Source organism: Poecile atricapillus, chromosome 23 (genome assembly GCF_030490865.1).
Source record: "Poecile atricapillus isolate bPoeAtr1 chromosome 23, bPoeAtr1.hap1, whole genome shotgun sequence".
NCBI classification, from domain to species: domain Eukaryota; kingdom Metazoa; phylum Chordata; class Aves; order Passeriformes; family Paridae; genus Poecile; species Poecile atricapillus.
The window spans coordinates 3,837,199-3,846,084 of record NC_081271.1 but is presented as its reverse complement, the minus strand read 5'-3'; the positions used below and the strand labels follow the sequence as shown (position 1 = coordinate 3,846,084).

Sequence of the window (8,886 nt, the reverse complement as noted above, 5' to 3'; positions counted from 1 at the left end):
ACAGAGGGTTTCCTCTGCCCTCAGGAGACGAGCACAAAACCCAAAACACTGACGTTTTGGTGGTGTTTTTTGTTTTAATTCATAAGTAATGTCCTCAAAAGAAGGTGTACAAACCCCCCAAAAAGCAGCAAATTGCCATCCTTCTCCTCTTGTCCCTGTTGCTGGTGGACTCAGAAAAACTCTTGTGTCCATTTTGGGCTCTTCCCACCAAATAAGCTCCACAAGAGCTGTGAGCCAAGAGCGGCCCCATGGGTGAAGAAAGCAGCTGTAGAAAATCCACAGAATTTGGTAAATTTAAGCTTCCTAGAAGAGTCACTTCAAAGAAAAGGGCTGATGGAAGAAGAGCTCTGGATGTCCCTGGGAATAGAAAGAGTAAGTCAGCTGTTGGAAAATGGAGTATGACTTCAAATTTTATGCTTGTTTTATTTTGCACTTGGCAAGGGTTTGTGCTTTCCCAATTTTGGGATGCAAAGCAAAGACTATTTCTTCTTTAACCACAATTAAAACCAGTGTGACTCCAGCACCAAGACCAGCTGTCAATCCTTTGGTAACCAATACAACAGTGACATCAGGGATGCTGGGAATATTAAAAATCCCTGTGGGTTTTCACTTACATGGTGATCAGCTCTATCAGTCATTTCCCTCTTCTGTGAAAAAAAAAAAGAGAATTGCAGAGTTAGTGTATAAAACTGAAAGACTGTGATTTGCAGGTTTGTTTTCAAAAAGGAGTAAGTTTAAAACAAGATGAGAAACCCCCAGAGGCCTGGGAAAAGTAATCTGGGTGAATTTGTGCTCCTGCCTTGTTCTCCATCAGTTTTCTGCCTGCTGCTCGATCTCCCTCCCTACAGAGCAGTGTGTGACTGTGGAAGGGATGAAGCCACCCACCATCCACCCAAGCAACAGCAGTGACCTTGATGCATTAAGTTTTAGCTTTCATATTTTCCAGATTCTAATACACTGCATTAGTATATAACCCTCAACTTCATATAAAGCGTGAGCAAGTTCTCCTCACACTCAGTCAGACACAACAATCCTTTTCCAGCCTGAGAACCAAGGAAACTCTTGCAGCTTCAGGCCCAAAAAATACAAACAACAGCAAATTGAGATGAGCAAGCTGGGAGGATGGGACTGCATCACCTGAAGCTGTAACTGGACAATTAACCCCAATATGTAAATGGACCAAAATTTATGTAAGTGTGAAAACTCCTGACCCGGGGTCCATCTTGGGTGTAGCCTCAGCTGGGCTCTTGTACAGCCCAAGGTGCATCCTTTGAAGGCCTTTTAATAAATCCCTACTTTATTCCTTTAACTCTGTCCAGCCTCTGTTCTAGGGAGCCTCACACAGCATCACCCTGTGGGGGCTGAATCGCTGCCACAGGAGCAATCCCACTGCACTCACCTTTATCCTCCACTTTGAAATCCGAGGGGAGGAGGTTGTCTTGCCGGTTGCCCAGCACAAAGGCCAGGAAGGAAAGGATGAGGGCATCGAGGATGCCGATGATGCACAGGATGTAGGCCCAGCGCACGGTGCAGGCACCCAGCGTGTATTTGTCGGTTTTGTCCCCACACATTCGCTTCACCTCACTCGAGTCCCAGCCATCAGGGTAGATCAGGCACCCAATCATCAGCCCTGTAGCTGCAGGGACAGGGGGACATCAGTGCTCCTGAGCTGATGATGGTGCATCAGATTTTTAGTTTTTTATGTTTTTTACATAAATTTATAGCCTTGTAGATTGCTGTAGCTTCTAGTGTTTTTCCCATCTTTCTTCCCTACCTTTAGGAACAATAAGCTAACCTTATAAAGACATTCCTAAATATTGTTTAGTCCAAGAAGAGAACCAGCTTCAAGAACATTCCGTTTTCCAATCGGAATCTGGACCAGACATTACAAAAGTGGGGCAAGAGAAACCTCCGGACTGTTTCCAGAGGGTCTGGACCCAAGGAATTATTACCTAACCAACTAACCTTTTAACTGGACAGTGTAGGATAAGTGTACTAATCTAATAACCTTATAAAAATTGTAGAATTACTATACCATGTGTACTTTTTGCCATGTTGTTCATCTGAAAGCTTTCAGCTAAAGGTTTGCTTTTATATTCACTCCAATTGGAAAGATGTATTCTATTTTCCAGGCATCAATACTGAAGTGGACAGAGCAGCTGGAGGACCAAGCATCTTGCTATGAATACATCAAGTATTATGGACTTGTCCCATGAAAGGTGCTGTGCTTGCTCATCCCCGTGGGCTCTGCTCCACAGGCAGGGAGGAGCAGGATCCTGCTGTGCTGCCTTCCCACGAGTCAAGGACTGCTGCACCAGCATCTCCTGCTGCAGTGTTGCCCAGGCAACGTCTCTGCTCCCTCTGCACAGAGCCCTGGCCATGTCACTCCAAGGAAGTATCTTCTCCAAACAAAACTGCAATGGGTTTAGTCTGTGTGAGATGGAGACCCTGGCCTAGCACCTGGCAGCTGATTCCAGTTTAGGGTTTGCTAAGGTGGAGCTGTCAGCAGCAGCTTTGTGGGCAGATTAATTCTGCTTGTTCAGCTGTGGTGGTTCCAGCAGCAGCTCCTCCTGTGACTGCTCTCAGAGCTCACACACAGCCTTGAGAGCTGCTCCAGCCTGGCCACGGGGTACCCAGCACCTCACCTTTGCATCTTTTCCGTGACAGCTTCACCATCCCTGGTGCCAGCAGGTTGCTGGAGGGCAGCTCATGCCCCAAAATCTCAGAAGTGCCTTTTTCCCTCTCTGAGAAATTGTATTTACTGGACAAGAATAATGACCAAGCTTGGGATGAGTTCATATGCAAGGTTTTGGGACATGATTAACAAAAATTAACAAAAATCCTTTACACTCTTACACTGGAAGCAACTGGTGCAGATGTGAGGCAGTCCCTGCCTCCTCTCACACAAGAAACAACCCTGTGGTAGACTGGCAGATGTTTGTCCCTGCTCCTCGTGGACGTCTGCAGCCTTCTTAAATGCACCTCACCCCACACCAGTGCCCCTTCTCTGCCACCAGGTGCTCAGTAAACCAGAACCCCCTTCTGGGGCAGTGACCTTGTCCTTTGCCAATGTTTTCTTTCTCCTTGGCTTGGGGACAAGCCAGCAGCAAGGCGACCAAGCAGCCTCCTTGTCCTGCAGAGAGGATTTCTCTTCATGGAAAAGCACTTGGTTAACTACATACAGAATAAATCTTCCCTGTAACTAACAGAAATGGGGGAAGTGGGAAAGAAATAATTTCTGTGAAATTGTGCCCTGGTACAGAGCAGAGGCCAGGAAATGGATCCTCTTTTAGCCTGCCCACTTTTAAAAATAATTCCTAAAATGCAGCAGTACCTGTCCATCTGGCCAGAACTGCCTGTGACAATTTTCTCTTCCCCCATTCAAAACTAACAACAACAAAGTAAAAACCCCAACTACCCCAGCAAAGCCTTTCTCTGCTGCTGCTCCCCAGGAGGCTGAGCTTCCCCAAGCTTCTTATCTAAATCTTTGCTTGAGCTCGATTCTTTAGCTGGGAACTGAAGAAACCTTGCTGCTGCCTCCCACGGGGTATCAGTGGGGCCGTGGCCAAGCTCACATGAATGATTCAGGTCCAGCTTGGGTTTCAGCTGAGGATCAGGAGCTGGGTTACCAGGTGGTTCAGGTGCCTTGGGGGAGAGATGGGGAAGGCTTGAGAACCACAGAGATGAGCAGCAAAGTGAGCAAATGCAAGTGCTGGTAGCAAACCATTCAGTCAGTCCCCTCCTCGTGTTTCATCTTCCTCGTGCATTATTCCCTGAGCTCAGGGAGTTACTACAATGGCCCAGCAAACGTCATCACTGTCCCGCTGCTTCATTCCTGCAGGATGCCAAATGCAGGAGAGCCCTCTGTACCCTGCGGGGATTTCTTGGTGCTCTCGAACTGATCTGAAGCCTCCCTGTGGCTGAGCAGGGGCAGTGGTGCTGGGAGAAGCCCCCCCAGGTAAGTGGGGCCACAAAGTTTTGCAGCAGCACCCGGGGAAGCATCACCTGCGGTGAGTCTGCTGTATCTCAGCTGCTCTAGAAGGAGTTTTTTTACTCAAAACTCCCCACTGGTGACCAGTAAGGGGCAGCAAATGGCATGGAGGTGACACAGGGGTCTCTTAACTGGCCAAACCCCCGCTCCCCATCCCCAGCAGAGTCGAGGGCAGAAAGAGAAAATAGTGGGCCCATGGCAGCCCCCCCGCTCCCATGCATCTCCCCAGCCCCGCTCACCCGCTGCCAGCTGCATCCAGGCACAGACTTTGTAGACGGTGGCTGCATTGCAGAAGAAGAAGAGGCTGAAGCAGAGGATGGTGCCGATGATAAGAAAGGTGGAGATGCCTACGAAGAACATGGCAGTTTTGAAGGCACTGGAGGGGATGGTGCCGAAGTCCAGGGGGCTGCCCTTGCAGATGAGCTCACCGGTGAGCGCGTTGCCGATGCAATAGGAGAAGAGGCCGAAGTAGCCGGCCTGCGGCGTGTCGATGCTGTCGCCGATCCAGTAGGGCTGGATGAAGGTCACCACCATGAGGATGGAGAAGCAGAGTGTGAAGAGAGCCCAGAGCACTCCCATGGCCCGCGCATTCCGCACATAGTTGGTGTGGTAGATCCGGGCCGCCTCCTGCGCCGGCAGCAGCTTGGACATGGCGGGGGCCCCGGCCCCGGCCCCGGCGGCCGCGGGGGCGGTGGGAAGCTCCGGCTCCGGCAGCGGCGGGACCGCCCCGGGGGGAGGTGGCGAGACTTCCTCCCACCCCCGCCGAGCCTGGGGGGCTCCGGAGGAGGCGCAGCGACTCCGCTCCCGCAGCCGAGGAAGGCGGAGCCTTTCGGGATGTGCCCCCGGGATGCTCCTGAAGGAGCCCTGAGGATGTGCCCTGTGTGCCTGGGATGCTCTTTGGGGATGCGCCCTTCGCCTCCTTCGTGTGCCCTGGGATAATCCAAATATCCCGAAAGCGCACCCCAGGGTGTGTCCTTGCATGCCCCCTGTGGCCCTGGGCTGTGCCCCGGAGTGCCCCTGTGCCCTGCGATGCGCTCAGGGCTGCTCTGTGTCCCCTCTGTGCCCCCAGTAACGCCCTGGGCTGTGTCAGGATGTGCCTGGGCTGCACCGTGCACCCCTTGGTGTGTCCCAGGATGTGCCACATGCTCCGGGATGCGTGTTGGGATGAGACCCGGGATGTGTCGACCCCCAGCGTGTGCCCCAGAATATCCATGGGGCTGTGCCATGACCCCCAGGATCTCACTGGGCTCTGCTGTGTCCCAAATTCTGTGTCCCCTCAGCCGGTGTCACAGGGTTTTACCACACTCGTAGGGAGCACAAAGGCTGCTTCATCGTTGGGGTGGGGGCTGCAGGCAAGGTGGGGACATCGCCACAGAATGCAGAGGGGGAAATGGCTCATCCTGCCAGCAGGACACACCGGGGCTGCACCAGCTCTCTGCTCAAACCTCGTGTCCAGCTGCCAGAGGAGCACGGGCAGCCCCAGAGGGCTGCAGGCACTTGTGACCACCTTGGGACCTCTCTTCAGGAGCCACATCTGCCCTGCATCCTGAGTGACCACACAGGTTCAGCTCCTGTCGTGGCGCCCCATGACAGTGTGACAGTCACCCCACAGCCGGTGTCAGCCTCAGCATCACTCCTGTGGCTGTCACAGGCCTGGTCTGTGTGGCCATTAATCATGTCCAAGAACAGCCAAGCCACTGTGGGCTTTGTGGCATGAAAAGCTGTGCCGTTCCCAGGGCTGCTCTCCTTTCATCAGCCCCACCCCGCAAGCACTGAAACACAGAGCAAATATTTGGCAGGGCAGGCTGAATGCTGGACCTTGGTGGGCTCTGGATCCTTGCAGGGGGCTGTGCTATCCTGCACAATATGAACTTTCTCCAGCGGGTTTCTTGGTGCCCGTGATTCCATTTGAGAGATGGAGGATCCTGTGGCTTTCCCATGGAGCAGAGCTCCTGGCGTGTCACCAGCCCTCACTTTGCCCATGAACCATCAGGAGAGCATTCCACAGAGCTCCAGCTCCACTGCTGGCACGGGGAAGCAGAGGAGGAAGGACTAGAAGCACAGAAATGCCATTATTTTTTGTTCCCTTGGCCAAAGGAGCTACTAAAGGGCAGGCAGTGGGGGGCAGTCACCTGGGAACTGGAACTGGTGCCCAGGTATCGCTGTTTCCTTGCCCTGGGCAGTGCAGCAGTGCCCCAGTGCCACGAGCTGAGGTGTGATAGGAGCAGCCCTGTCAGCTGATGGAGACAGCAGCTATAAAACACTTGCTGGCCCCGTGGCAGAGCCACAAACAAGCCCACCATGGCCAAGGTGCTGCCTGCCTGCCTGCTCGTGGCTCTGCTGCTCCTGACCCCAGCCCTGTTGGCACAGCATGAGCGAGGGCTCATCTTCAACTTGGTAAGAGGAGACCGGCCCTGTCCTTGGTGCAGGATGTTCCCTGCTGCTGCAAGGGACAAGCATGGAGGGTTGGAGGCATCTGCTGGGTTTTCTGGTGTTGTGAGGGAACTTGGAGCTTGGGAAATCAGCTCCATAAAGGGATAGGGAGCACAAAAAGTAGATCAGACTGAAGCTCTCAGCTGCCTGAGCCAGCCAGGACCCCCACCCTGGGTTGTTCTCAGGGACTGGGGAGGGCAAATGCTTCCCCTGTGGCGTCTCAGCCCTACTCCCGTGAGTCCAGCAAAAACCACTTTGGTGGGTGATATTTTGGGCAAGACGGAGGAAATGCTGCAGAGTGGGAGGTTGGGGCATGGGGGCTGAGCCTCAGCCCAAAGGCAAAGCACTTCAACACCCACCCAAATGCCTTGGGCTCACAGCTAGGGTTAGATTAAAGGGGAACAAAGAGGGACCTGGTGTTCAGGCCCTGCCGTGTGCTGCAGGAGATCGGGGAGCTGTGCCTGCAGAGTGCCCAGTGCAAGAGCGGTTGCTGCCACCGGATCGATGGCCTCAGCCTGGCCCGATGCGCTTCGAAGGCAGCTGAGTCCCAGGAGTGCTCCCCAAAGGTAGGTGCTCCCCTGCTCCCAGGGCTGGGCAGGGATGGGGCACGTCCCCCACACTGCACTGGGTCCTTGTTCCCTGCAGAGCATCTATGGGGTCTACTACAAGTGTCCCTGCGAGAGAGGCTTGACCTGTGACGCTGACAAAACCATTGTGGGCTCCATCACCAACAGTGACTTTGGTGTCTGCAAGGACCCCCAGGACTCCTACAGGCGGCGGTGAAGAAAGAGGCCCCCCTGTGCTGCCCCTGCTACCCCATCTTTCCCCCTCTCCAGGGATTCCTGGGTCTGGTTGTGGGAGAATTTGAGTAAAAAGCAGCTTCTGTCAAGCTGCAGGGTGGTGTTTTCACTCAACCCAGCCCCCTGGCCCAGGAAAGGGACAGCAGGGCCAAAAGGTCCTGGAAAAAAGCCACATGGACATGATGGCTTTACCTGGATGTGTGTGCAATCATGCATAATCTGGGCTAGGCCAGCAGCAAGCCGTGGGCTGAGCTCTGCTCAAGGGGAGTTTTAAAAAGGGGATGCAGGGCAGGAGAAGATGCAGCAGCCCCAGGACCTGAGGGAGCCACTTGGGCTGTGATTGCCTTGCTTTATTTCCTGCTGTGGTTGCTCTGGCAGAAAACATTCCATAGAAAAGGTTTGTTGCCAGAGAAGAGGGACTTGCAGGTGGTGTTGAAGCTGTGGCTGCTCAGGGTGCTTGCTGGTTGTGCCTACCTCCATACAGCCCCTCTGCAGGTTCTGGATGACCAGAGCTGGACTTCTTCCTCAGGAAGGGCAGATGAGGCTCAGCCAGGTGGGAGCCCTCCCTGGAAAGGACCCTGTGCAGCAGCAACTCCGTGTGCCGTGGAGCCCCTTGTGCAGCATCTTGTAGAGCTCCTGCTCAGGCTGCAGGATGTACTGAAGCTTTGGGAATTCAGGATGGACCTGGAGAGTGATGGTGCTGAAGCAGCTCCAGCTGGCAGCAAGGTCCCAATCCCCTGAGCCCTGCCCTGGACAGGGTGGGCTGCAGGGTGTGACGCCCAGCCCAGGGTCAGCATTTTGCGCATGGGGAAGGAGCACAGTTGTACCACAGTGGGGTGAGGAAGAGGAGGCACCTGTCTGGCAGAGCTGTGGAAGCAGCAGGAGATGAGAGGATCATCAGAGAGGGTGTTCTTGGCTTCTCCAGTGCAGATTTCACCCCACGTTTTTCTGTCCTTGGGGCAGAGCAAGAACCAGGCAGCCACGCCACCACTCCCCACTGCCCTGAGGGCTCTGCGCCAGGTGGGGAGGCCACAAAGGCTGGGGACAAGCCCTGGCAGCTGAGGAGGTGCTGCAGGAAACTTTCTTTTCAGGTCAAGGGTGACTGGCAGCTTGAGAATCTGCACCTGCAGAAACACCAGGGACACACCTGGGAGGGTGGCACAGCCTGGGAGAGTCCCCATTGTTGAAGGGGAACATGGGGGGCAATGTGAGGACCTGCTGGCCCCTGCCAGTCTGGCTCAGAGGAGCTGCAAGGGGAGAAAATTCTGACCTGGATTTTAGTTTTAAACTTGTGACAGGTGGTGAAGGTCTGGAGGGTCTTGTTCTCATTGTCATGGTGGTCCTGGCAAGAGGCCACCAGACCGATGTCCTCAGCGGTGCAGGATGAGATGTGGGGTCAGGGGACAGGGACGGGGACAGCAGCCCCTCTCCTGCAGCAGTCAGCCAGCCCCGGACAGAGCGAGGAGAGGGGGACAGAGACACGGGGTTCCTCCCTGGACTCCCCCTCTGTGTGGCATCCTCAGCCCCACACGCTGTCCCACACCAGCGGCAGCACCCCGGAGAGGCTGGCATTTCCTGGGACACGCACCGGGGCCCGGGGGAGCCCTGCCTACCCAGGGGCTTTGTGTTCTTGGCAGGGACACGATGAGCAGCACCCAGCCC

General features: G+C 54.5%; 2 protein-coding genes across 3 annotated transcripts; one reads left to right on the top strand and one right to left on the bottom strand.

Annotated features, from left to right (window-relative positions):
- Positions 1–49: 49 nt before the first annotated feature.
- LHFPL5 (LHFPL tetraspan subfamily member 5) lies at positions 50–4,724 on the bottom strand. 2 transcript variants are annotated; one of them, XM_058856091.1, is made up of 5 exons: positions 4,420–4,724; positions 4,231–4,338; positions 1,400–1,636; positions 615–647; positions 50–357 (listed from the first exon to the last, which is right to left on the bottom strand). In XM_058856091.1, the coding sequence occupies exons 1-4, from the start codon at positions 4,640–4,642 to the stop codon at positions 631–633; spliced, it is 585 nt and encodes a 194-aa protein (XP_058712074.1). In that variant the 5' UTR covers positions 4,643–4,724; the 3' UTR covers positions 50–357; positions 615–630. The 2 variants fall into 2 exon arrangements, with proteins under 2 accessions (XP_058712074.1, XP_058712073.1); XM_058856090.1 differs by having other exon boundaries at positions 4,231–4,707.
- A 1,550-nt stretch (positions 4,725–6,274) lies between these two features.
- CLPS (colipase) lies at positions 6,275–7,326 on the top strand. Its single transcript, XM_058856092.1, has 3 exons — positions 6,275–6,388; positions 6,868–6,990; positions 7,070–7,326. The coding sequence occupies exons 1-3, from the start codon at positions 6,293–6,295 to the stop codon at positions 7,205–7,207; spliced, it is 357 nt and encodes a 118-aa protein (XP_058712075.1). The 5' UTR covers positions 6,275–6,292; the 3' UTR covers positions 7,208–7,326.
- Positions 7,327–8,886: the final 1,560 nt, after the last annotated feature.

Bases quoted from the DNA above. Each gene is read 5' to 3' on its own strand.
- LHFPL5 (XM_058856090.1), bottom strand. From the start codon at position 4,642: ATGTCCAAGCTGCTGCCGGCGCAGGAGGCGGCCCGGATCTACCACACC. The intron at 1,637-4,230 runs GTGAGCGGGGCT...CTGTCCCTGCAG, and splicing joins CTGGATGCAGCTGGCAGCGG to CTACAGGGCTGATGATTGGG.
- CLPS (XM_058856092.1), top strand. From the start codon at position 6,293: ATGGCCAAGGTGCTGCCTGCCTGCCTGCTCGTGGCTCTGCTGCTCCTG. The intron at 6,389-6,867 runs GTAAGAGGAGAC...CGTGTGCTGCAG, and splicing joins GAGGGCTCATCTTCAACTTG to GAGATCGGGGAGCTGTGCCT. The intron at 6,991-7,069 runs GTAGGTGCTCCC...TGTTCCCTGCAG, and splicing joins CCCAGGAGTGCTCCCCAAAG to AGCATCTATGGGGTCTACTA.